General features: G+C 51.6%; 1 protein-coding gene across 4 annotated transcripts in view; it reads right to left on the reverse strand.

Annotated features, from left to right (window-relative positions):
- Positions 1-296: 296 nt before the first annotated feature.
- The window catches only part of VRK3 (VRK serine/threonine kinase 3), a 31,761-nt gene continuing 4,415 nt past the window's right edge, over positions 297-27,642 (reverse strand). For all 4 annotated transcript variants that reach the window (XM_080829201.1, XM_080829204.1, XM_080829202.1 and 1 more), the window contains 12 exons: positions 24,677-24,814; positions 23,329-23,544; positions 18,194-18,255; positions 16,557-16,623; positions 15,520-15,604; positions 15,150-15,255; positions 13,569-13,661; positions 12,056-12,188; positions 10,566-10,686; positions 4,887-4,945; positions 2,960-3,108; positions 297-668 (listed from right to left, as the gene is read on the reverse strand). In XM_080829201.1, coding sequence (XP_080685327.1) covers positions 2,960-3,108; positions 4,887-4,945; positions 10,566-10,686; positions 12,056-12,188; positions 13,569-13,661; positions 15,150-15,255; positions 15,520-15,604; positions 16,557-16,623; positions 18,194-18,255; positions 23,329-23,544; positions 24,677-24,814 — 1,229 coding nt within the window. In that variant the 3' untranslated portion in view covers positions 297-668. The remainder of the gene's footprint in view (positions 669-2,959; positions 3,109-4,886; positions 4,946-10,565; positions 10,687-12,055; positions 12,189-13,568; positions 13,662-15,149; positions 15,256-15,519; positions 15,605-16,556; positions 16,624-18,193; positions 18,256-23,328; positions 23,545-24,676; positions 24,815-27,642) is intronic.

Here is a 27,642-nt window from a genome sequence, read left to right on the forward strand (position 1 = left end):
TGTATGGATGCATGGATGGAAAGATGGGTGGGCAGATGGATGAATCGATAGATGGATAGATGGATGATGGATTGATGCATGGGTAGACGGCTGGAGAAATGGATGCGTGGATGGGTAGTTGGTTGGATGACTGTAAGAATGGATGGCTGGGAAAATGGGTGGGTGGCTGGAAGGATGGGTATCTACATGAAACTTCGGATAGAGGGATGAAAGTTTGAAGGGATAGATAGATGGAGAAAAAGAGAAGGTAAACTTTTCCAAAGAGAACTCCTTTTTCAGACACTCAACTCTCCATCTCTGGTGAAACAATTTATTACCAAAGCATAGAGGTGCCAAGAGTAGCAGGAAGGGTCTCCATTGAGGGGGCTGGCTCACCCCCTATCATGAGTTTAGGGGTCTTCTCTGTCTACAACCCAAGTGGCTGGTGGGAGATGATGGCTGAAAGAATGGGACAGTCAAGCGCAGGAATTCACATTATCTGCAGCCTAACTGCTGGGTTCCCTGATGCTAAGCAAGACTGAATCACAGTGTTGCTTAAAGTAGCAGTAGGCGTGCACATTCAAGGGATCCTTCTAGGAGCGTATCTGTGATACTACAGCAGGCCTTGAGTCACATTTCTTGTTTTTTTTTTTTTTTTTTTTTCTATTTCAAACCTCGAGTCAAAAGTTCTGGAAGACAACAAAAATAGCTGTTAGTGTCCTATTCATTCAAGGAGCACCCATGAAGCCCCTCATGTGTGACAGGCGCTTTATAGAGACTGGCGATACTCCCATGAACAAGAACCTTTGCTGGGGTGATGATCTGGAAGAGGGGGTAGAGACGCTACAAACTGAACACACGCTTCCTTCCAGAAGGGGACGGGGCTGTGTGGAAAACAGGTGATGTGATGAGAGGGGGTGGGGAGGTACTTCCCTGGGGTAGTCAGGAAAGGCTCAGGTCTGAGAGTCAATGATGAGAAGGAGCCAGTCATTCAAAGATGAAGGGAAAAATGGGTATGGTAAGTGCAAAGGTCCTGAGGTGGGATCAAGCTTGGCCTGCTTTAGAATCTGAGGGGAGGACAGTGTGGCTGGCCTGCGAGTAGGCTGGGGGGGGTGGCGAGGGGAGTGAGGGAGGTCAGTCTTGCAGGCCAAGGCAAGGAGCTGCCATAAAGCTGAGATGGGATGATCCTTCAGTCACTCCAAAGTCACCAGGCTCTTTGAATGGCACCTCCTCACTCAGTTCCTAACTGTGGCACAAACCTGCTCCTCAGGGGACTTACTCAGTTTCAGACCCCAAACTGCAATGATCCTGAAAGGGGCTGTTAGTGTTTTTTTTTTTTTTTTTTTAAAGATTCTATTTGTCAGAGAGAGAGAGAGAGAGCACGCATGCCAGCGAGCTCGCACCCAAGTAGGGGGAGGGGCAAAGGGAGAAGCAGGCTCCTCGCTGAGCAGGGAGCTGGATCCAGGGCTCCATCCCAGAACCCGGGGATCACAACCTGAGCCCAAGGCAGGCACTTAACCGACTGAGCCACCCAGGCACCCCTACATAAAATCTTTAAAATTAAAATAAAATGTCCACTGCACTGGGTGGACAGGAAGGCACCGCAGGACCGGCCAGCGCCGATCCGAGGACGGGTATATATGGGTGGCGTCTCTGCGGGTCTTGTCAGCGAGCGGCAGGCGAGATTGCAGACACGAGCCAGACAGAGGAGACTATGACAAGTGACTGTGCCCCTGGGAGATCCCGGGAGGACGGGGGAGGCAGAGACTTGGAGGAGATGGACTAGGGAGGCTGGCCACCGCCTGGAGGGACAGGGTGAGTGGGGGAGAGGTATGGGGCAGGGTGTGGGGCAGGGGGGCCCCCGCCCCGACAGCTGTCTGCTGAGCTGGATAGACCGGCAGCAGGCGAGGCGTGTGGGTGGACAGGGTCACACCTTCACTTTTGGACAGTCTCTGTGGTGGCCGCCGGCTACGTGTCTTGTGGCATTGAGTGGTGTCCCGGCCACCACCTACTCGATGCCAGCAGCACCCTTTCCCCACTCGTGACAACCCAAAGGGTCTCCAGACACCCCCCCGGGGGCAACGTGGCCTCCCTCTGAGAACCCCTGACTGAGACAGACACTGAGCTCTGATTCCGGCCAGCCACCAAGACAGAAGTCACAACGCCGTGGACAGCGGAGGGCACCGGGGAAACTTCGCTTCAGAGCACGTCCACGCAGCCTTGCCGGAACTAACTCGCGAGTGAACTCGGCTATGTCGTTTTGACCTCCTCCCGATTTCCATACACCCTCCCAGGGGCTAACAGGAGGGCAGACGGGTACACGGCTCCGACAGAGAGCAATCCGGTGCTCGCTTTCCAAGTAAGAACCCCCTCCACGGACACACGAGTGAGGCCCGTGCACTCAGGTGTTCAAGCTTGTAGAACGAACACCCAGGAAACCACGCCAATGCCCAGCCGCTGGTCATGAGGAGTCGCCTTCCAGCCCACAAGGGAGTACAGTGCAACAAGGTCGGGGACCCTCTGTGTGGACAGGGAAGAGCCAGGTGGGGGGGAGCACAGAGCCAGCGAAGTTTGCCAGGTGTGGTGGGGCGGGGGACGGGTGTTGGGAGCCAGTCCAAGGGAAAGTAGAGGCTACAGGGGGCTGGCTGGATGGACAGAGAGACAGAGGGATGAAGAAAGACGGAAATAGCGATGGCATCTTGATTCTATCTTCCAGGCCCTGAATCTGGTCATGCCTAGAGGTTCCCCCTTGGAAGTTTCTTGCTACAGGAGCCAATAAATCCCCCTTTTCCTTAAAGCCAATTTGAGTCAGCCTCGAGCTACTTGCCATTCCCGAGGACTGGAAGGTTTGAGAACCCCACAGAAAAATCCAGTATCTACCTGGGAAGTTGGCCCTGGAGTAATGGCTTCTGGGAAGTAGGGTTGGGGGCATGAGGGGGGGCGGGGTTCAGACTCACAAACTCCTCCCACCAGAACCCACCTATGGTACCATCTGGAGGTCCACCGGGTCATAGGCTGACGCCCGCAGATCCCGCAGCAGGTCTTCTAGACTGTTCCTCAGCATGTTGTAGGGCGGCTTCTCGTCATACTCAAGGGTCATCACCACCTTCATGTACTCCTGCAGGGTCTCTGCAGTCAAGACACCCCCCACCATGAGAGAGGCCTGAGAGGGGGCCTCCCCCCAATCCAGAGCCTTGGGGGCTGTGCCCAGTCTCCGCCGTGGGGCCCATTTCCTCAGTGCTTCCTCTGGGCCTGGAATTGTCTCAGGCACTTAGATTAAATTTTTTGTTTTTTTCTTTTTTTGGTAAAACATCCAACATACGTAAAAATAGAGCAGTGTCATGAGCCCCAGTCTACCCATCGCCCAGTTTCAACAACTACCAGCTCACAGCCAATCTTGGTCATCAAAACCCCTGCTACTTCCTGCTCTGGTCTTGGGGTAAAGCAAATCCCAGCTGATTATATCATTTTCCTACAATCATTTAGGGTGTCATCTCTAAAACAGAGGTTAGCAAGCTTGCACTGGAAATTGCCAGAGGATGACAGTTTTGGCTTTGTGTGTGTGTGTGTGTGTGTTTGGGGGGGGGGTCTGTGCAACCCCAAAACAGCCACAGACAACTCGTAAGCCGGTGGGCATGGCTGTGAGTGAGGCAAGACAGGTCTGTTTGTGGACACGGAAGGCTGATTTTAGACGAGTTTCATGTACCATGAAATGTTCTTCTGATTTTTTTCCCCTCAGCTATTTATTTATTTTTTTTAAGATTTTATTTATTATTTGAGAGAGAGCGAGAGCACGCATGAGCAGGAGCAGGGGTGTAGAGGTGAGTGGGGGGAGGGGCAGAGGGAGAGGGAGAAGCTGACTCCCTGCTGAGTGCGGAGGCCCCCCCACCCCACGCCAGGGCTCGATCCCAGGACCCCAGGATCATGACCTGAGCTGAAGGTAGATGCTTAACCAACTGAGCTCCCAGGTGCCCCTTCCCTCAGCTATTTCAAAATGTAAAACAAATTGGGACACCTGGGTGGCTTAGTTGGTTAAGCGTCCGACTCTTAATTTCTGTTTGGGTCATGATTGCAGGGTCCTGGGATCGAGTCCCTCCTTGGGCTCCTTGCTCAGCGGGGAGCCTGCTTCTCCCTCTGCCTGCTGCTCTCCCTGCTTGCGCATTCTCTCTCCCTCACTCCCTAATAAATAAGTTAAATCTTTAAAAAATGTTTTTTTTTTTTAAACGAGAGTTCTGTAAGACAAAACCAGGTGTACGTGTGTTTATCTGTGTTTGCTTCGTATGTAGAGGAGCCCTGGCAACAGCTTGGAGGGGTGCAGCCCTCCCACCTCTGTGTCATGTCCCTTTGTCAACATCTCCTGCTGCCCCCAGCACGAGGCAGAGCTACTTGGCCACCTGTTGAGTCTGGGTTGGCCTTGTGACTTGCTTGAATGTGGCAGACTGATGTTCTGGGACTCCCATGGTCTACAGCTTCCCCTCTTGTCCTCTTGGAAAGCTGACAGGGCGTCAAGAAGCCCAGAGCTGAGGCCTCCCAGACCTGCCAGCGACACACCACGTCCAATTGCCAGACAGGAGAGAGGAGCGCTGAACAAGCCAGCCCCGGTCGAGCCGCCGGATGGTGGCATCGGCATGCGTTCCCCTGCCCCTTGGGGCCAGGAGAAGAATCACCTGGAAGAACCCAGTCCATACCGCTATCTCAGAGAAATTTTCTCAGGAAATATAACATTGTGTGTGCGGTTGCATATGTGCCTTGTGTGCACAGAAGCACATTCAGAGATGCCTCTATATTCTGCCAGGAAGATTCTGGTTTTATAAGAATGGGCATAGATGCATATGTGATTTGGAGAGGTAACACTGGGTTGGACACAAGTCACCTGTCCCCACCACAGCCCCCACCTCAGGACATACCTGAGGGACTGATCCAGCGACTGCACTGTCCCACGAGGGTCTCCGGGTTGTCAAGAAACCTGACAGGACAGAGGTGTAATGCAAGAGGTCTTTTAGGGAAGGGAGAGCAAACTTTCAAGGCAGAATGTCTAGCAGGGGTATGTAGACCCCTGTGATCTGTGAGAGTTATGCCGGGTAGCGGGGCCCGCCAACACCCCATCAGTGAGTGCTTTTAGGGGAAACACAGCCTCAGGCTCCTGGGAGGTTCTGGTTACAATGTTTTCATCGTGACCTCCCCCACTCTCTACTTAACTTTGTCTTATGTGTTTAAAGATACGTTGTTTACTATATTGCTGATCTATCCACACTGAACTCACAGTCAGTAGCACCAAAACCTAACACATGTCTTTTCCCTGTAAGGCTCATCCCAGTGTTCTTACACCTTAGGGAACCTCGACGGCTCTTCAGCATCTAGCGTGGGACCATTTTAAAGGGCGAGATCACCAAGAAAAAGCACAAAAATCTGGAAAATGTGGCATTAAATGGACCACAGAAAGGAGCCTTGTTTATAGTGTGAGATTCAAGGCAAGAAGGCAGAACATCGCCTTTTTTGACCTCACCTAGGACTGTGCGCATCAGACAACTCAAAATTTTTCTCTCCTCTGCGTGTGTCTGAGAATGATCTGGAAAGTACTGTGAGTACGGATTCTGTGGTCACAAATACCTTTTGGTGAACAGGCAAATTCACAAATACGGAACCTCTGAATCATGAGGACTATCTTCCTCTTTATAAATGCATACATGTATTTGTGTACACACACACACACACACACACACACACACACACACACTCTCTCTCTCTCTCTCTCTCTCTCTCTCTCGGACCACTTGAGAAAGCCAGAAATTCACCCACTTCCTTTGTTCCATCCTCACAGTCCCAGCCCACTGTATCCTCTCAGGCCTGGACCACAGGCCTGGCTCCCCACTATTTGCACAGTGCTGGCTGCTGCCCTTGTCTCCCCCAACCCCAGCCCAGAAGTCTCCAAGCTCCACCCTCTTGCTCCCCAACCCTCTCTGACTCCTCCCCTCTCTCTCCAGTTCAGGCCTCAGCCTCCTCCCCAGCTTTCTGGCCCAGTTTCTATGTTTCTATGCCTATAACTGACTTTGCCCCCTCCTGCTCACAGCCCTCAGGGGACTCCCCAGTGCCCTGGGGGAAAAGCCCTAGCATGCAGGGCTGCCAGCCCCTCCGGCCTTGTCTCTCTGACTTCCTCTTCTGATCTCATGCTCAGGCCACACCAAGCCCCTTCTGGTTCCCTAAGCACCCACCCACGGCTCTTGGCCTTGGTAGATCCTTCCCGAGTGCCTGGGCACTGTGCGCATAGTCCATGGATGCCCTGCGGCAACTGTCAAAGACACAAGAAGGACCAGGCAGGTCTGACCCTCATCTCTCCCGGCAGCCTCAGGATATGTGTGGCGAACTGCTGAGGGATGGCACCAAAGAGCTGTGCCCCTCGCTTGCCATAGATTGCACAGCAACCCTACCACTGGCTGTCGGTTTCTGTGGGACCTCCCTGCCCAGCCTATAGCCTTAAGAGCAGGGACCAACTCCCACCGGCACCTGGGCTTTCCCAGAGGGGATTTACACACCAGAAAGCCTTGGAGAATCAAAATGTCTCTCCTAATTCTTTTATTCATTCATTCCATCATGAACTAGACTGTATCCAAATATGAATTAATGTTGAATACATGGAAAAAGGCCATGCACGTCAGGAAGACACCCTAGAGGACAAGTTAGAGTTCCAGAAAATGTGCATGTGGCAACATCGCCCCCTCGTGGACCTTTGTGTTACTGCTTCAGGTCTTGGGACCCAGGCTTGGTGCGGAGTCTATGATGGGCCCATCACCACCATCCCCATCCCCTTGTGGAGTGCCTTGATGGCCGAAACACAACCCTCTGTGGTTGTGGTTGGGATCTGGGGCTCAGGGAATGAATTGTTACTCACACTCCAGCCATCTATGTTAAAGTTATTACTAGGACCTATCTTATTTACCCTGCACTAACTTGGTGAGTGTGGAGCCTCTTAGAGAAGCACTCACTGATGATCTCTGGTGAAGCAGAAGGTGGCAGAGTTGTGCAAAGTGGTATAGGGCTGTTCTTAAGAGTCAGAGGAAGTAGTGGAAGGGGGATTCAACCCAGTGGAGCCTCAATGGGTGATTTCAACCCATGATAAGTGGTGCCCTCTGCTGATTCACATCTGGGTCTCCAGCATTTCCCAGCACAGGGACTAGCACATAAATGCCCTCTGGAAACAGGTTCTGGATGAATGAGTAGTTCATTCATGTGCTGTCTTACCTGTGTAGAAATCTTGCCTCTCTTGCCCGTCTGGGAAAGCCCTCTGCTTTGACACCGGGTCAGGCATCTCTTGGGTCAAGGCACCCAGTGGCCTGAAGCCAGCTAATCTGCCTCCCCTCTGCTCCTGTGATGCTCCTGGGGCTGCCTCTACCCTCATGGGCAGCACCTGCTTCCTGCCCAGGCGTCTCCTCCCAGCCTGGGAACTCCCCAAGGCCAGGGCCACGTCTGCCTGACCTGTGTGTCCACACTGAAGCCTGGGCCTGTGAAGGAAGGCTCACGCATGCTTTCCTTGTTCATTCATTCTGCAACTATTTCATGAGCACCTGCTGCATGCCAAGTGCTGTGGCGTGAGCAACATAGTTGAGGGGGAGAGCAGATGTGGTCCCTACCCACACAGAAATTTGGCTGAAGGTGGCACCGTGGAGGGGTCTCTACCTGCTGTCCACTGTCACTTCTCCCCTTTAAGGGCAGAACCTCCAGGGTCAGCAGCCGCAGGCTGGAAGTATGGCTTTGGGGTGGCCATGTGGCCAACAGACACATGTCATTGCCAGTCCTGTCTCTCAAAAGCAATGAGAGACGGTGCCCGCAGAGCTGGCCCCACAGGATGACAGATGCATGTTGAAGAGGCCAAGGATCTCCTCCCCAGAGAGGAGGGTAAGCATCTACCTCGTCTGCGCCACCGTGTTTTGGGATCTCCTCATAAGAGCAGCTCAGCTTTGTCCTTAATGTAACAGAAGCGTGTGAAGGAGCAGTTCACAGGCTCCGGGCACACTGAGACCTTTAGCAGTTGGGCCCGACGCTCCTACTGCCGCTGTTACCAATTCTGTGACTCGTTTTCACCTGGCTTGGTTTAAAAAACGGAGAGCTACTGGAAAACTAGAAAGGAAGTGCAAAAATAAATTCTGACAAAAATAGGGCAATGGGTTCACGTTCTGGCGGGTTCTGAGGCTGGCTTCTGGGGCAGAGGTTGCCTGTGGAAGCCCGAGAGCCCAGGAATTCTCTCTCTCTCTGTCACCCCCTTTTCCTGGAGAGGTCAAGGGCATATCAGCACCAATGTGAGATATCCTCCTCGCCTCACTGCCCTTCTGGAGGTGACTCACCTGTCACCACTGCCATGAGACCTGCCCAGGCCATTAAACCGAAAGGAGTGCTGTGTGCCTGCGCCCTGACAGTTGGCCTGGTGGATACCCAGGGCTCTGGCCCGTTGGTCCCAACTAGTCTGGCCTATGACATTCTCTGTGTTTCACTCTTCATCTCTTTACTGTCTGTCACCTCCACCAGTATAGGAGTTCCCGAAGGGCAAGGATGTTTGTCTCAGTTATTCCTGTACATCCAGGGACTAGACCACGGTGTGGTGCATAATAAATGCTCAATAAGTATCTGTTGAGTGAAGGAAGGTTGCATCCGAGCCACTGATCCATCTGTGATAAGCCTCTCACACAGCTTCGTGGTGAAAGAGCCTTCTCCGGAGTCGAATGGCCTGGCTCTGAGTGTAAGCACCTCTCCTTAGTAGCTGTGTGACCTGAGCTGATTCCCTAAGCATTCTGTGCCTTAGTCATAAGAGCATTTATCTCAGAGTTGTTCCGAGGATGACACAGAGCGCGGTGCCTGGAACAGACAAGCTGTCCTCGGATGGGTCATTATGAGCAGGACAGTGTGGCGGGGGGCAGATCCCTTTCTCTGACTGAGCACAAGCAGGAAAACTGATGCACTGGGGAGTGAGTGAGCAGAAATCTGGAGGATGAGTAGATTCGGGGCATGCGACAGTTCATGCCAATCCCATACCCACCCAACAGCAATATCACAGCTTTTTCAAGGATCCAGACACATCCAAACAAACAAATTCAGGAGCAGCGTTTGGAGGTAGTGAACTAGCAATGTAGCTAAAGTTAGAAAATATGGCACTAAGTGAAAGGAAGCAAGGAACAGAATGACATTTAGAGCTCAGTACCATTTATGCAAATTAAATACACCGATCATAGATTGTTCAAGGTCACAGACATGTCTGTAGTCATTGGAAAGCAGGAGTCAGAAGCAGTAAACTTGATGCATGTGTAACAATGCGGTTAAAGTTGAAGAACAAGGTGCTGAGTGAAAAATGCCAGAAACAAGTGAGATTTGGAGCAGAATAGTATTTATGCAGGTCAAACACACATAGTGCTGCCCCCACCAGGCGAGTTAAGGATACAGATACACTTAAACACAAGTATCAGTAGAACATATATTAAGTATGTTTGAGTGGGTGTCCATGGTTGAGAGAAGATGGTGGGGGGTTATAAAAGGGAAACAATAGAACGAGAGAGAGGCTCAGCATGAACTAGTGACACGGCACACAGAGAAGTGAGAAGCACAAAGGACTCGATGTCCTTCCCTGGAGTTTTTCCTCCTCCCACCAGGCACATTTTCCCTGGATAATCCCATTCTTGCCCAGGTCATCTGCTGACAACTCCTGAGCTAGCAATGAGGTCTGAGTCTCTAGACATTCCTGAACTTCAGGCATGGATGGCCAAACATCTCCTAGATGGGCCCTCCTAGATGACTCCTGGGCAAATCTCAGCAGCCCCGCCAAGGCTATACCAGATTCTGGATCCCAACTTCTGGACCCACAGGGCTTCCCCTTAGCCAGCGGTCCACTGTCCTTGGTGCTGAAGATCAAAGGACCTGTGCGCCCTTCCCACCGAGCCCTGCTGACCACTGTCCTTGGTGCCTACCATTGCTCTACACCTGCATATTCTCCCGCTGTCCTTGGTGCTGAACGTCTCTGCATTCAGCTACTCTTCCACTGTCCTTGGTACTGAATGTCTAAACCAGAGCTAGTAAGATCTGGTGGTTTTACAAGCAGACGGCCGGAAGACGAAGTGTGGACATGGGTGGCCGGTATTGCCACATGCTGGAAGCAGAGCCCAGGCCTAACTGCTTAGGCTGCCCACTTGTTTGTGAAGGAACAGATGAGTCATGGTGTCCTGTGCACTGTGAGTATTTTCTACAGGTCAGGCTCTGTGCTGAGTGCTGTGTACCTGACTCCCCTGAATCCTTCCACAAGTCCTGAGGTAGGTGCTAACAAGATCTCATCCCAGGGAGAACATAAGGCTTGTGGAAGTTATTAAGCTGCCCACCCAACACACTGCAGTGATGGGGTTGGAGTCTGACCCCAGGCAGTGTGACTCTGGAGCCCATGCTCTTGTCCGCTGCAATGGATGCTACTGGATATGCCCGAGTACCGTAGAGGCCTTGGCTCTGCTGGACGCTGCCTCCCCCTCCTTTTTGTTCCCTGCTGGGTTCTGAGCTTCTGCCCCACCTTCCGGGGTGCTGGGCCAGTGCTGGGTTCTGCTGACCCCCAGACTCACTTCTGTTTCAGCTTCATGATATCCTCGATGTTGGGAAGGCAGTCTGTCCATGGCAGGATCCCGTAGAGCCATTTCAGCAAACAGTAGCCCAGGGTCTGGAGGTCACTGCGGCGGGATGGCCCTGGGGAGGCAGGGTGAGAGGAGGCAGCTCAGTCCGAATGCTCCACACACTGACACCTCCACTCTCTTTCTCTGACTCAATGCACTCAACCACCCAAGCACACAGGCTCTTGTGTGTTCATTCACTTTCTCATTTACCGGCTCTTGTGCCCTCATGAGTCTCTCAATTACTCTTATTTGCTCTCTTAGCTGTCCCTACATTCCCGCTTTTGCTAGCTTACTCCCTTGTCTACTTGTCTTTCATTCATGCACTCATCCATTCAATAGGTCCTCAGAGCTCTGTGCACCAGGCCCCATCCCACATTCTTAAATCCCAGGCAAGCATTTGGTTGGCTTCCAACCCTTGACAGTCTAATGGAGACACAGTACGGTGTGGGATTACCTGAGCTAGGGTGGTGGCAGAAAAGGGCATGAGGGAGCACAGAAGGATGGGCACTGAACCCAGCCTCAATGGAGGAAGGTAATGGAGACTGTGGGATTTTTTTTTTTTATGTTTCCTAAATAACAAAATTTAGACAACAATCTGTGTAAGCATTAAACAAGCACTGAGAGTTGACTGTGCCAGACCTTCTGCCACTCACTACTGGAGGCAAAGGCACCACCCCTTTCCTGGGGGGAGTCTGATGGGAGGACACAGGTAGACACGTGGATGTCTACAACATCAAGGGATTTGGGAAGGAGAGGCTGAAAACTCCTCAAGGAGTTTTCTCCTCAAAGTACTCTCTTCTTACTTACTCTGTACACTTTCCTTGGATAATCTCATTCCTCTCCCAGGGCTTCAGCTGACAACTCCTGAGATACTGCTGATATGTGGGTCTCCATCCAGACTTACTCCTGTGCTGCAGACACGGATAGCTAGTATCCATGCCTCCTTGACAGACTCTCCCGAATGACTCCTTGGACAACTTTCACATTCAAAGTCTAAACCAGATCTTGAATCTGACCCCTGGAACTGCCTTGTGTTCAGCCACTTGCTGTCCTCGGTGCTGCCCTACAACTCCCTAACACAGGCTGTCCGTGGTTCTGAATCCTTATTCTAGCTCCTTTAGCGTGATTCCTGTGTCTGGCCACCTGCTGTCTGCGGCTATGAAAACTTAGAGCTGGGGCGCCTGGGTAGCTCAGTTGGTTAAGTGTCTGCCTTCGGTTCAGGTCATGATCCTAGAGTCCCTGTTCAAGCCCCACATCAGGCTCCCTGCTCAGTGGGGAGTCTGCTCCTCCCTCCGCCCTTCACACTGCTCTTATACTCTCTTTTACTCTCTCTCTCTCAAATAAACAAATAAAATCTTAAAAAAAGAAAAAAGAAAACCTACAGCTACCTTTGTACAAGAAGCATATCTCCATGGTCCTGAATCCCTTTTCTGGACTCTTACCGCATCCCTTGTGCAGGTCAAGGCTAATGAACTCGAGATCCCCCTCATGTGGGCTCCTGCTGCCTTCCACGTAGGCCACGTGTTTGCCACCGGGGGCATAGCGGAAGGTGAAGCCGTAGCCTGCCAGTGTCACCTGTGTGGACATGGGGAGAAGCCATATAGTTTGGAGGTTAGGAGCTTGGATTCTAGAGTCAGAGAGTTCAATCATGGGTACAATTTGAAACAACTGAATGCCAAACAGTACAGAAGAGCATGAAGTGAAAAGAACCCAAACAAACCACCTCTAGCCCCCAACCCACCATTCAGAAGTAACCACTAATAGTCATTTCTTTTTTTTTTTTTTAAAGATTTTATTTATTTATTTGACAGAGAGAGAGAGAGCGAGAGAGCGAGCACAAGCAGGGGGAGCAGCAGTGGGAGAGGGAGAAGCAGGCTCCACACTGAGCAGGGAGCCCAAAGTGGGGCTTGATTCCAGGACTCTGAGCTGAAGGCAGATAACTTAAATGACTGAGCCACCCAGGTGCCCCTATTTTATTTTTTAAAAAAACTGATAGATTGATTTAGAGAGGGAGAGGGTGGGGAGGGGCAGAGGGAGAGCGAAACTTTAGAAGACTCCTTGCTTAGCTCATGACCCTGAGATCATGACCTGAACCAAAACCAAGAGTCCGACGCTTAACTCACTGTGCCACCCAGGTGTCCCGCCCTTGCACTTTAATAGTGGTTCCAGGCATTAAAATTTGGAGCCAGATAGATCAAGTTCAGCCATGCCTGAAGTTAATGAAGTTCTGGATTTTTCCACTCAGTGGGCAAATAATTTGCAACGCCCCCTTATACATTTTTTTTAAAGCCATGTTAAATTGGGTTTCTGTCATTTGCAACTCTAAAAGTAATTAGAATTTACTTAAAAATATTATCTAATCAGTACTCCACCGGGAATGTATATTTAAAGTTTTCTCACTTGACTATTACAATCAATGCTGTCAGAAACATTTTGTACATATATCTTTGCACAGTCCTGTCAATATATGGATAGGACACATTCCTAAAAGAGGAACTATTGATCAAAAAACAACCATATGCATTTAAAATTTTGACTGCTATATCAAATGACCTTCCAGAAAGTTTGGCCAATTCATACTTCAAACAGCATATAAAGAATTTCTGTTTCCTTACATCCTTATCAGCAATTCTTCATTCTTTTAAGTTTTATCCACCCCTAAAACAGGAAGTTTTAATTTTTCATTTCTATGATTGTGGACATTATTTAGGGAGGCTGAGCATCTTTTCACATGGTTAGCTAACCTGTGGGTTTCTTGTTCTGTGAACTGCTTTTCCTAACCTTTGTCCATTTTCTACTAAGTTGTTTAACTCTTATTTATTCAAAGGAGCCCTTTGCATATGATGGATAGCAATCCTTTGTCTGTGGTAAGCATTGTGAGATACATGGAGGTTTTGCGGCAGATGAGATCCTGGGCCCAGAGAGCCCCTGGGGTGGAGGGGACCTGGCTATTACCTGGCTCAGGGCCTCTGGATTCACAAAGATGTTCGCAGCTGTCACATTTCCATGGACGTACTCATTCTCATGGAGGAACTCCAGGGCATCCAGCTGGGGGAAGAGAGCAAGCATCTCCATGATGATGAACGGAAAGAGGCTCTGAGGCAAAGCCCAGCGAAGGAACCTCCACAGTTGGGCCTGGGGCCTGGAGGCGCTACTTGTGACTGGCGGGGGGAAGCGTGTTTAAACCTGATTCTGAGTGAAGCATTAGGAAAACCCGCTCCTGACGACATACCTAAGCATGTCTTCTAACTAGGCTTTAGGAAAAATCAGCATTAAAGGTGGTATCCGTTTTCCATCTACCTCTCCTGGCTATTCCTCTATTGACTGCGAACTCAAGATGGGAAGATGTTGGTTTCTTACTGTCATGCCGCCCCCCGCCCCGCCAAAACTAAAAAAGCAAAACTCAACGGCCCCTTACACCAAAGACTTCTCATTTCTCCCAAAGAGCAGAAATATGTTTAGTTAAGCAATCTGTATTTCTTATCGCCAGCTCTGATTTCTTCACTGAGATCTAGACTCATACACTGAACTACCTGGGTGTTAGTTACATCCTGAATATATCCCGAAGCCCACCTAGACCCCAAGGCTTACCTGTCCACTAGGTTCTTGTTCTACAAACTCTCTGTCCCCACAGCCCATCTCCTCAGGCTTGTCCTCTCATGCCAACCTCACCTGGCCTCCTTTTCACACCCTCCTGTCCGTGGCCATGTGCCCCCAGGGTCTTTCTGTACCCCGAGCTGACCCTGCCTTTCCTCTGCTCCCAATCCTCCCATGGCTCCCCAGTGCCCTTAGGACAGAGTCCTCAGCTTGGTGTTCTGTGTGATTGGTCACCATGGACCTCTCCATGCCAACCCTACCTTACCCTCTCTCCCCAGACATATCAGCACAGAGACCTTCAGGTCACTCCCTGGCCACTCCCATCTCTCCAGGAATTTAAATTGGGTCTTCATATCGTCCATCACAGCACAGGGACATTTCTGTTCAGAGAACTTTCACAGCTTGTGAAACTGTTTAATTTAATATCATCCTCCCCCACTAGACATAAAAACCATACCCCTGTTACTCCCGGCCCCTGGGACAGTGTCTGACACCCAGCAGTGACCTGATAACTATTTAACAAAAGGATGGATGGGCGAGGGACTAAATCCATGAACGAATGCCTTATGCTCCCTCTCCCATACACACCTTTGCCTAAGCTGTATCCTTGGCCTGGAATATTCTCTCCATGTATCTCCTCCACTCCCACTCCACCCACCACCTTGCCACTTCCCACTCGTGGCTTATAAACAGTCTCCACCAGGAAGCCCAGTGGAGTCCCTCATTTTGAGGCTGGGCCCCCTTCCTCCAACTCCCACATGGGAATGCTTATCTCTCTGGTTCTAAGGGCCCAGTGTTCATCTGTTCTGGTCGAGTGCTAGCCCCCAGTGGCCAGCAGAGGGACGCACAGGCTGAATGTGTCAGTGAACAAGCCGGCTGATCATCTAGGACCCAGGTCCCCATCCCCTGGACGGGAGCCAGCAGCTGCAAGGTACCTACCAGCCGGCAGGCCACCTGGAACACAGACTTCACCGACAAGACGTGCTTCGGGTTGTCATCCAGGACCGACTGAAGGCTCCTCCCCAGCATGGGAAACACCAGGAACCTGGAAGATAGAGGAGTATCCCAGGAAGAGGGAGAGAGGACAGGGCGGGGAGTGGGGGGTGCTATGCAGAACAGAGGCCGGACTCTGGCTGGGTGGCTATAAGGTCCTGGTCCCGGACGAGACAAAGGGTTCTTGACTGTTAGGGGATCAGCCTGGCTCAAATATGGGGAGAAGGAAGCCACGGACCGGCTCCAGGGGTCCAGGCACATGACATGGAGAGAAAGAAAGGGACCAGCAAGGTGGCTGGCAGGTGGAGTGACTCACCTGTACCTGTCCTGGTGAATCCCAAAGCCGACGCAGGTGGGGATGGCCAGGAGGGGGGTCGCCTTCAGCTTCTTCCACTTGTTCACTGTGGGAGGGGGGCGAGAGGTCAGAGCCCCCGTGGTCCTGGGGCCCACGGTCCCTTCTCAGGGCAGAAGCAAAGAGTGCCTGAGCCCAGCCCAGACTGCCAGGCTCCTGGTCAGAGATGCCACCTTTATGGGTGGGTGACAGTGGGGGGGGGTGACAGGGTGCTCATTGCTGACCTCTGACTGTAACCTACATCTGCAGGGGACAGGGTGAGCCCAGCTGAACGCATACGCAGATCTGGCGTGGAAGGGACAAGGACAACAGAGTGACCTCTGAATTCACATGTGTCATTGGTAAGATCAGGAAATGTCTCAAGTGTCGTGGCATCAATCAGTGGTCTGTCCATCTCCCAGGATCTCGGCTGCATGGTACAGAGCCAGTAGCGTGCTGATAAAAGTTTAATGACTGGCCGTCCAGGGAAAGATAGCCCTGACTGGTCGTGTTTGCCGATTTTTTGTGGTGTCAATGCTTCCCACCCTGCCCATCTCAGGCCATGGGTCTGAGATCACATAATGTGGAGCTGGAAGAGATGCCACATGCCATCGTGTGGCATTTTCACCAAGCAGGTACAATGGGTGTGAACAATGTGTTCCAGGTGGCCCGCTGCCCGCTATGTACCTAGAAAAACGATGAGGAAGTGATGAGTTTTGAGGATCTGAATATGCATTACTGTTCTTAACATAATGTATTTGATTATAAGATGATGTAATTAATTTGAAATAATGACTATGCTTAGTAACTGCCTTGTGGTCCTGAAAATTGAACGCATGGCTCAGAGCTGGTACAGCCGGCCTCGGCCCATCTGTCTGTCCTCTGAGGCCTGACAGATGACTGGGCACATCTGGGCCTGTAATGTCATCCCTGCCTTTCCCCCCCCTTCAGGGGGAAGCTGCTGTTCTGACCAAGCTAGAAGCCCCAACCCTCTCCCCTTCTCCCATTTCCCTGCGAGATACCTTGCAGAGGCTTGGCGGCCCGCTGGAAGAAGTTCTGCTCGTTGAACAAGCGCCCATCCTTGGCATCCTAGTCAGGAAGGCGGGGGAGAAGGCTGTCACGGCAGAAGCTCTTAGACAGGGTTGTCACTGGCCATGCATCACCCCAGGTTAACACCAGCAACCACCACCATGACCCCCACATCAGAATTAAATTCCCCAGGGTGCTGCATGTGAACACATGATTTTCCATTGCCTGGGTTCCTCTCCTTTTATGATAGGATCCACAGGTTTCCCTAGGCCTGTGGCCTTTGGCTAAAAACTACATTTCCCAGCTTCCCTTGCAATGAGGAATGACCCTGTGACCAACTTCCGGCCTATAGAGATGTAAGCAGATGAGATGGGGGCGACTTTCAGGTTATGCCCTCAAAGGGCTGGGCAGGTCCTCCCTTTCCTCTTCTGTTCCAGGTGGCTGGAATGCAGCGGAGATAGCAGGAGCTGGGGCAGCCATCTCAGCCCATGAAATGGAGGTTATACACGACTGGTACAGCTGGCCTCTTAAGAGCACGGGGTTAAAGAGAGCTAGGTTCAAATCTCAGCGCTGCCATTCACTCCTTCTTTGCACAAAGCACCTATTATGTGCTGAGTATTCTACTGGCATTGAAGATACAGCAGTGGACAAAGCAACTTGTATGCTGGGTGCCCCTGGGCAAGGGATCAAGTCCCCATTTCCTCATCTGTTAAATGGGGGGACCAAAGGAACTACCCACCGGGCTTGCTCGGGAGACTCTTAGCCCAGGGCTGGGCACAGAACAGGCCCGCTCTCTTTACCTCTCTTTTAAAAAAAAAAAAATTATTATTATTATTATTTTTTCGGAACAGGCTCTCAGCAAGCAGGTGCTACTACTCATCTGTTAGCCTGGCTCTGGAGTCCACTCACATAGCCTCCATCTAGGGCCACGGGGTGGGTGGCGGGGGCACGAGGACTGGCTGCCCTGATGTTTTAGGGGTGAGAAAATCTGCATAAACGAACGTAAGAAAATGAAAGTCCCCTATAAGTGCAGCTCTCGGGGTAATGATGAGGCTGCTAACCAGGTTGATATGCTTTTATTAGGCTCTTCCTCTCTGCGAGGGACACCACTCGCCCGCCTGGCTGCTCTCATGTTCTTGGTTGGCTTTCCCTCTGGGCCCCCCTCAAGTGCATGTTTCCCATGTGCTGAGGTTGTGTACGATTTCACGGACTCCTCAGTGTAGGGACCCCATCTCATTGCTTGTCTAATGGGCCCCAACACCCAGCACAGGGATATACAGCAGTGCTCAAGAAATACACACTCTAAGACAGGCAGGTGGGTCACACAGTGTGGGTATTAGTGGCTCCCTCACCCAGATGAGGAAACTCAGCCCAAGGAGGGAAGAAGGCACCTGCCCAGACCGCCCCGTGCCAGAACTGGGGTGCGGGGCAGACCTCACGGCAGTTTCCGAGTCCCCTGTGATAAAGAACATGAGGCTGGAGGGAGATGTGCCTGGTCTGAGGTCCCACGGCCGCCCGCAGGCCAAGACCGAGCTCTTCTGCCTGAGCCACCCCTCCGAGGGGCCCGGAGGTCGGTGGTGCCCAAGCCGAGGGCCCTCCCCTCTTGGCTCTGCACCCCGGGGACACTCACGAGTTTAAGCGAGAACGTCTGCTTCTGACTTGACTTGCAGGCGAGGGTGGAGAGAGCCTCAGCTGTGGGTGGACAAAATGAACCAGGTTATCATCTAGAGGGAAGGCGAGTCATGGTCCTCAAGCTTCCCAGGAACGAGCAGCACTTCCGCTTCACTGGTTCCCTGGGGGTCAAGTGCATTCTTGGCTTTCAAGACCCCTTCCTTCCTATTTTCAAACAGGCTCTTTTTTTTCTTTGTTAATATTCAGCTACACAAAGAGGGTTATTGATGAGAAGGCCTGACTGCTCTCCTTGGAAAGGTTTGCTTGCAAGGGTGACCCCTGACTGGTGTCTGGGAACCTGGGTTTGAGGAGGGCTCCAGCATTCTCTAACAATAAGAGGGGGGCCCTGTGCCCAAACTATCATGCTGAACAGCTGCTTTCCTTGTAAGAGTCTAGAATTTGGTACGTTCCAGGCAGAGTGCACCTATGTAACCAGTTCCCAGTAAAAACCCTGGGTGCTGAGTCTCTCAGGAGCATCCCCGGTAGATGACATTTCACACATGTTGTCACACTTCCTTGTGCAACCTGTGTGACTCCACAGGGAGAGGACTCTCGGAGGCCGATGCTGGTCCCCCCCTGGACTTCACGTGTCTTTCTCTCCATTGCCTGTGCTCTGTGTCCTTTTGCCGTAATGAATCGTGGGATGAGAACTGCTATGGACTGAGGCTTGTGGATGGGTCCTCTTTGTGAACAAGTGAACCTGGGGGGTGGTCCTGGGGACCCCCAACACACCAGCTATTTGCATTTGTCTACATGTACGGGGAGGTACAGACACAGAACCCCTGTGAGGAAGGACTTCTTGTCCCAGCCCCGTCCCCCCGGGGAGTGCTGTCCCAAGTAGCCTTCAGCCCCTCAGGGATCCCCTCAGTTGCAATCCCGGGGCAGCCCATATCCAACAGGTTTTCAAGGGGGAAGTAAAGGCCCAGCTGTGTTGGGCCAACACAGAACCATGCTCAAAGGCCACTTCTGCTCTAGAGTCCCCACAGGGACAGCTGAAGCTATGGCTGGGCTGCACCCACCACCCACCTCCTTCTTCTCCTCTTTCTCATAAACACCCTGCGTGTTTGTGCCATTCTGTTCAGTTACAAACCCCGTGCTAAGAGAGGGCTTTATGCTCATGGTTTCCCTTTAAGTTCTACTACGATGTTACTATTACTGCTCTTGCTGTCATCATTAGCGCCACCTGGTGGGGGAGACAAGAGCGGAGGGTCAGAGAGGCCAAAAGACACAGGGGGCCACTGGGCCACCAACTCTCTGTACGACTTTGCCCCGAGGCGTTAGACTTCTCTGGGCCTCCGTTGCCAAGTCTGTGAAATAGGAATGACAAAGCCCGCCCCCGGGGTCGGAAGCAGGGCTCAGACGGGCCATAGCTGAGCATCATAGCTAATTTCTGCCTTCAAATGCACCACTCGGTGAACCCACCCGGCCCCAGAGCTAAGCACCAAGCCGGGCTCACAGCTGGTGCTTGGTGTGTGGCAGCTTTCAAAATATCATAATTGGCACAAGGACCCACAGCCAGTAAGTGGCAGGGCTGGCCCTGCCTTGTCATCCAGAGCCCATGAACTAAAACAGCATAGTTCATCCCTGTGGCCCTCCGAGTCCTCCCTCCTCTCCTTCCTTCCTCCCGTCTTTCCTACCCCTTCACTATCCAGGTTTGTGTTGTCTAAGATGCTGAGCCGAGGGACAGGGAGGTGACAGTTACCCAGAGGTCACCGTTGCTCTTAAGAAGCTCCAGCTGGGGCAGGGTGGGAGCCCAGGGTTTGCAAATTCAGGGCCAAAGGTGACCTGAGCCGGGCCTGTAAGAGGGAAATGTGTGAAGGGCTGAGATCTCAGGGTGCAGAGGGGTCCTTCCCAGCTGCGGGAAGGGGGCTTGGGGAGATCGTCATCGGGTGTCTGGAGTGGACCGTGGCACCTCTCATGCATACTAACCGGGCTCCTAGAGTTCCCATGTGGGCGGGTGACAGGTACATGCCTGGCGCTCAAAAGCAGGCAGGAAGAGCTGGCGACTTACATACAATCTCTTGCACTTCTCTGCGGATTATGAAGGGCTTCTCTCTTCCACTCCTCTAATACCCCGGGGAGCCAGCTGGGCCATTTGCATTATAGAGGGGGGCCTCCGACAGAGGCCCAGGAGGGGCAATACGCTTGGCCAATGGCTCCTGCAGAGCCTGGCTATCAACCCAGGGCTCTGGACTCTTGGACCTACGGAGACCCCTGACCTGATACATGGAAAGTCCCTATGTGCTCCCAAGGCTGACAAGGGCATAGCAGGCGAGCAGGTGGAGGCCCCCGACTACCAGAAGACTGGCGAGGTTGAACCTGGAGCAAGAAAGCTGCTCTGAGATCCATCATGAGCAGCACAGCGACAGGAGGCACTTGTACCGCGCTTGTTGCTTTCCTCTGCATTGGTCCACCTGTGCAGCTTTCCCAACAATGACCTTTCGAGGTCACTACTACTCTTATCCCATTCTGCAGGTGAGGAAACTGAGGCACAAGGTCAGGACATCACTTGAACCTGAACGAGGTCAGACAACTAGCTGCCAGCAGAGACAGGAAGACAACCCACAAGGTCTGGCTGCACCGTCCCACCTCCCAGCGAGGGGAGGGCTTGCTGGAGGCTCTGGGCATCCCGCACCCCCACTCTCACTGCCAGGAACACCAGCATCCTGATGCTTCCTGTTCCTGTTCTTGCGCTTCTAGCCTCTGAGTCTTTGCTTATGCCCCGCCTGAGTCTGGCATGCCCATCTCTGCCCCAACCTCTTTGTTGTGGGCCGTTTGAAAGGTGCTTAATAAATTCACAGTGCTGGGGTGCTTGGGGGGCTCAGGTGGTGGAGCGTCTGACTCTTGGTTTCGGCTCAGGCCATGATCTCAGGGTCGTGGAGTCAAGCCCTACTTCGGGCTCTATGCTCAGCGGGGGAGTGAGCCTGAAATTCCCTCTCTCCCTCTCCCTCTGTTTCTTCCCCACTCACGCGCGTGCTCTAATAAATAAATAAACCTTAAAAACTAAAATAAAATCACAGTGCTACCGTGTGACTGTTAAACTGATGTGTTTGGGATGGCCTGACTCAGTGGGTCTCAATTGCCCCTGTGGGCAGCCGGCAGTGTCTGGAGATAGTTTTGGTTGTCACAGTGAGGGGAGGGGCGGGGTGCTACTGGCATCCAGTGGTTTCTCTAGTGGCATCTACTGGTTCTCCTGGATTGTTCTGGGGAGACAGGGAGGATGACGTCATAACCCAGGAGATGATGAGGAAGAGCGCGCCCCCTCATAGGGCTGCTTTAGTAAGGGAGTGAGATGAGCTGAGTGGTGGGATGAACCGAGGACGGGGGACAGAGTGGGCCAAGAGTGTCAGCAGCCATTGAAAAAAAATTGCAATTCTGGCTGCTGCTGTTGTTTAATTGCTATTGGCTTTAACTACAGGACATAAAACTGCACCATTTCTTGACTGGTGCAAGCTCGCAGAGGAGAAAGGCGATGTGGCTGGTGGGTGACGTAGCCCCGAACAGTGCAAACGCGCTCCACAGCCCTCACCAGCCCTGCTCCCCATCCCAACAGTGGCCCACGCCCAGCTGGCACTTCCAAATCGAAGATTTCCCATCAAAAACCAGATTTCTGGCTTTTCCTGCAAACTTGGAAGATCTCCGGAGCCAGATCTCCAGCTGGTTATTGACATCTCTGGGATTCACGTCCCTCCTCTAGGACATGGGGACAGTGACAGTGCGGGTGCCCTTGGTGAGTTAGGAAGTACAAAGCAAACATACGTCCCCATGGAAATGTGTACCCAGACGCTCAGGGCACCGCGAGTCATCACAGCCCAAAGTGGAACCAATCCACTTGTCCACCAGCCAACTGGTGAATGGAGAAACTGACATGACATACACACACCAAGAGAGTATTGTTCAGCTACAAGACAGAATGAAGTTCCGACACACACTATGATGTGGACTGACCTTAAAAACATCACGCTGTGGGGAAGAAGACAGATGCAAAATCTGGAACATCCACAACAGAGAAACCCGATGAGACAGAAAGCAGATTAGTGGATGCCCGAGGCTGAAAAGTGTGGGGTGGGGGGGAAGCGAGTGCTTTGGCACGGGGCTTCCTTTACGGCTAATAGAAACGTTCTGGAACGAGATACAGGTGATGGCTGCACAGCACCGTGAATGGACTATACCCCACTGAACTGCAGACTTTAAAATCATCAATTTCATGTTACGTGGCTTTTATCTCAATTGAAAAAATGACCAAACCTCCCACAGAGTGCTTAGAATACAGTGTGGCCTTGAATAAGCACTCAAGAAACATCAGGTTGGTTAATACTAACACTGCCAGCACAGTTCTTTTTCTCTTCGTTGTCACAAGGTGTCTGACTCCATTTTTTCAACTTTGACGACGCCAGTGTCTAAGCCGGGTCCTGCCTCTTCCTCTCCGGCCCCACATCTGGGCAGGCTGATAAGCAAGCCTGAGGACAGGGGGCTCCCTCCTTTGCTGCCACGGGAGATGCAAATCACGGAGGCCCTGGGCCCAGGACAGGAACCCTCACTCCGGCCGCACCCCTTAACCGAACAAAAACCCAGACCAGGTGCCTTTCCTTCCTCTTCTCAGGGAGGTGCAGACCCGTACTCCCAGAAACCTCAATTATGCAAGCAAGTAGTCATGCATATCCTTCATCACCACTCAACATTCAAACTACATTTTGGGAGGGTGCTCCCTGACACCATTGCAGGATAGACAGAACACTCGTCGTGATCCTTATCATTCAGCCACCCTGGGCCTGTACTCCCCTGCGACGGAGGTGGAGGTGGGGCGTGCCTCTTTACACAGAGCACATGCTTTCCAGTTGGCCACAGTCCCCACCATTGCCAACTGCTCACTCTTGGACTCCTGCACACATTTACTCGATCTTCCCAGCCCCCGTGGGTGGGGAGTTCTGCAGGCCCAAGTCTAAGAGAAAGCTGTCCAGAGGCAGGTCTGCGGCTGGGAGATGGTTTCCATTTCCATTCCCAGAAAGGGGTTCCATTCCCCTTGCCCTGGTTCGAAGACACCCCGGTCCAGCCCAGCCCAGCCCAGGGCCTGCCGGCCTGTGGACACTGTACCTTCATAGAGAATGCCCTGGTCGTCCCTGGTCTGGAGGGGTCCTAGCTTCCAGTGCCGCCCACTCTTGTCTGTCACCACCGCCCCTGTGGGCAGAGCCTCAAGTGAGGTTGTCACCCGGCTCCGCTTCAGCGTCTGTGGGCTCCTCTTGGTCGTCTGCGGGCTTCGCTTGGTTGCCTGTGGGCTGCTTTTGGGGGTTGGGGGTCTGCTCCAGGACCCTGCAGGATGATGCTCAGATTAAAGAAAAAGCAGCATCTGGATGGGTTATAGGACAACGCTTGCCACTCTGCTCACTTATTCACTTGCTCATTCAACAGATGCTTCCTGGGACCTTTCATGAGTCAGGGCCTCGTGGGATAAAGCTGGAGATCCAGACAGGACTCAGACCTGGGCCCTGGCCCTTGGGAGCCCCTAATTTGGTGGGGGAGGCTGATCTGGACACAGCTGGTCAGAACGGAGTCTGAAACAGGGCCATAGAGAGGAATATGAGAAAGAGATTTCTGGTGCCTCGAGAAGTCAAGAGAGGCTTTCGGGAGGAGGGGACATTTGAGTTGGGTCTTGTTGGATGAGCAGAAGTTTATGAAGGGGAAAAAAGACATTCCAGATACTCAACCAGAAACATCCCAAACCAGGCCCTGGCCTTGTGCTGAGTATAAAGAAGGGTCAGAAATTTGTTAGACTGAGACCCTGCCCTTGAGGGGCTCCCAGGCTGGCAAGAGAATGGGACGGCATGGTCAGGAGAGAGAAGTGGACACAAGAAAGGGTATTGTCTAATCCATTCCTCCCACCCACCATCCACCCAGGGCATAGAATAGCAAGAGGCAGAGGGGCCTGGAGGATAACGGGGTATGGAAGGAAGGCACCGAGGGCTGAGACTTTAGATCCAAGGGCCACCTGGGAAGGAGATGGGCACATGGTCCTCAAGACTCCCACACTTGGGGCGCCTGGGTGGCTCAGTGGGTTAAAGCCTCTGCTTTCAACTCAGGTCATGATCCCAGGGTCCTGGGATCAAGCCCCACATTGGGCTCTCTGCTCAGCAGGGAGCCTGCTTCCCCCTCTCTCTCTGCCTGTTTCTCTGTCTACTTGTGATCTCTCTCTCTCTGTCAAATAAATAAATAAAATCTTAAAAAAAAAAAAAAGACTCCCACACTTGCTGGCGGGCACCAGGCTTATGCAGATGAGTCTACCTGGTCCCTGCCCACACAGGACTCTCAGTCCAGCAAGTGAGGCAGAAAGGATGAGGGCCCAGGCAGGGTAGAGGATGCCCGAGCAGGGGAGCGACGCCCGGAACTCTGTCCAACGACCCGCCTTTTCCCCATCGAGTCAAGCGGGATTGACCCCAACTCTTACCTTTGGATCTCACAGTATCTTCAGACCCAGAACTGTCACCATCTAAGCAGAGGGATGATGAGGGGGAGGTGACAGAGCTGGACCATTTCACTTTCTTGGAAGGGATCTCAGGACTGGTGTTGCTCTGTCTCCTTGAGCCTATAGGAAGGGAGACCAGACACAAACTGGGACTACAAAGGTTTCTTCTAGGAACCCCTAAACCAGGAACTCTGAAGGCACATTTCACCACTCTCTTCCCTTGGAGCCCCAGAGCCAAGTATTGGTTCTCTTGTCACCTAAATATCTAAGCAAACTTCCCTCCATTTTAGTTATTTGCTTTTCCTCCTTGGGTCTTGGCGTCTCTTGTGTGTCTTCTATTGCTTTGTCATTCTGCTTTCTTCTAGGCAACTTCTTTGAACCTATTTTCCAATTTGCTAATTCTCCCTTCAGCTGTGTCTGGTCGGCAGTTAAACCATCCAGCAGGTTTCTGGTCGCCATGATGATGTTTGGTTCCTTTTCAAATTGTTTTGGTTCCTTTACACTTCTAACTAACTTCTGCTTCTTCAACGTATTTTGAATTTCTTCTTTTATTTCTTTAACCATGTTAAGTGTGTTTCGGACATATTCTCATCTGTTAATTCTGAGGTCTCTGGTCACTGACCTGAGCCGAAATCAAGAGTCAGATGCTTAACTGACTGAGCCACCTAGGCGCTCCTCTAAGATCTGTCTTTAAAGGGGGTGTCCCCAAGAGAAGTTTCACCTCTGTTGGAGAAGGGCACCCACCCCTCATTCCTTTACACTAACTTTCCCACTTGGGTTTTTCTGGGGGCTACACAGATCAGTACAAATTCTGGCCCCAAACTGGTGAGGATGTGAGTTCTTGGCTAGGAATTCTGAGAGAGGACATTCTTCTACCTTTCACCCGAAGCCAAGGCTGAGACAGACAAATGTCTTTACCAACTTTCTCTGTTCAGTGTTTTTCCAAACATTTTGTTGTTGTTCCAGTTTACCCACTGAGGAGTCCCGGATTTTAAGTTTTCCAGTCTTACCTCTTGCACTGCTCAGGCCCTAAGCTTTGTCTCTTATACTCCATTAAAACCCAGGCTCGAAACCACCAGTGACCAGCAAACAGTCTAGGACCACCACGATCCACAGCACACACTCAGCCCTGTGTTTTGTTACTGTTCCTCACTTCCTCAGAATTCACTCACTGAGTGATAGGACCCACTTGGCCCTGCTTTTCAGTAGATACTTTTTATATTTTATCCAACATTTTGTGGTGTGTCGAACCGTAAGGGGCTTTTGCCGATCATTTAGTCTGCCATATTACTAAAAACAGAAGTCTTTCAGTTGCCACTAACTTAACTAGCATGGCTGGTTCCTGGACTGCTGGAATGGCCTTCTAACTGGTCTCTTTTCTTTCTTTCTTCTTCTTTTTTTTTAGAAAGAGAGAGCATGAGTGCGAGTGGGAGGAGGGGCAGAGGGAGAGAGAACAGGATCTCCAGCAGGCTCCACATGCAGTATGGAGCCGGACACAGGGCTCCATCTCAAGACCCTGAGATTGTGACCTGAGCCAAAATCAAGCGTCAGACACTTAACTGACTGAGCCACCCAGGTGCCCCCACTTCCCACTTTCCAGAGAGATCTTTCCAAAATGCAAATCATATTGTATCTCCCACTTGGTAGAAACCCTCCATAGCTCCTGACTACATCAGTGATTACTAACCTCCTTACCCAGGGTCTACAGAGCCCTACCTGTCTACCCCTAGTCAAGATATCTGCCTTTATTCTTCCGACATGCATGGCTCCCCCCACCATATGGCCTTTCCCTTTACTGTGCCCCAGTGCGTGGAACTTTTGTGACTCCCTCAACTCAACCCCACTCTTCACTTAGCTAACTTTTATCACCCCTTGGTCTGGGCTCAAATGTGACCCACAAGGGAGGCTTTCCCAGATCCTCCCAGAAACAAAGTTCCCTTCAGTGGGTTCCATGATCCATCCATTTCCTTTCCATTATCATATGCTCTCCTGGTAGTTGCTTATTCAATGTCTGTTTGCCTTACTGACTTTCAAAAGCTCTGAGAAACCAGACACCCAGTACGTAGTGTGTGTGTTACTACCTCTCTGGGACAGACAGCACTTAGGTACACAGGAGGCGGTCCAGGTGTATTTGATGCCTGGCGACTGGGTGAATGAATAATGAACTGAGTCCTAGGTTGGCATTAGAGAAGGCTGTGGTTAAAACTCAGGCTCTGGGCACGCCACTGGTTAAGTATCTGACTCTTGGCTTCGGCTCAGGTCATGATCTCAGAGTTGTGAGATCGAGCCCCAAGTCGGGCTCTGTGCTCAGAACAGAGTCTGCTTGAGGTTCTCTCTCCCTCTCTGCCCCTCCTGTTCATGCTTGTGCACTCTCTCTCTCTCTCATGCTCTCTGAAATAAATAAATCTTAAAAAACAAAAAACCAAAAGCAAAACCAAACCCTCAGACTCTGAACTCGGCTGAAGGTAAATACTGTCGGCATCTGTCTGGAATGCAGACACGACACTGGAGATGAAAAGCCATCTTAAAAACTCAAGGCAAAAAGCATGGGGGGAAAACCCTTCTGTTCAGAATGTCCAAACAGAAAGACAGGGGGAGCCTGGGTCCCTTATGGCATCAGGGGGACCCCGTTCCTCCACTGGACTGGCCCCTGCAGACTTTTTTAGTATGAAAAATAAACCCATTCATTAAAAAAAAAAACAAAAAACTCTTAAGGAAGCATTTTTCTGTTACTCGCAGCCAAATGCAATCTCAAATGATAAAATGAATATCACGTATGCCAACTTCCTTCTGTGGCCTTCAGACAAGCTTGCTCGCTTTGATTTCTCAAGGCAGGATCTGTGCTTGGGCTTGGCCAGGACCTACTGCTGATATTTCATTCATTCAGTCTGTCAATCTGTGAGATTTCTCAGCACCCAACTCTGCCAGGTCCTGGGTGCCAAGCAAGA

This window comes from Martes martes (assembly GCF_963455335.1).
Source record: "Martes martes genome assembly, chromosome: 17".
NCBI classification, from domain to species: domain Eukaryota; kingdom Metazoa; phylum Chordata; class Mammalia; order Carnivora; family Mustelidae; genus Martes; species Martes martes.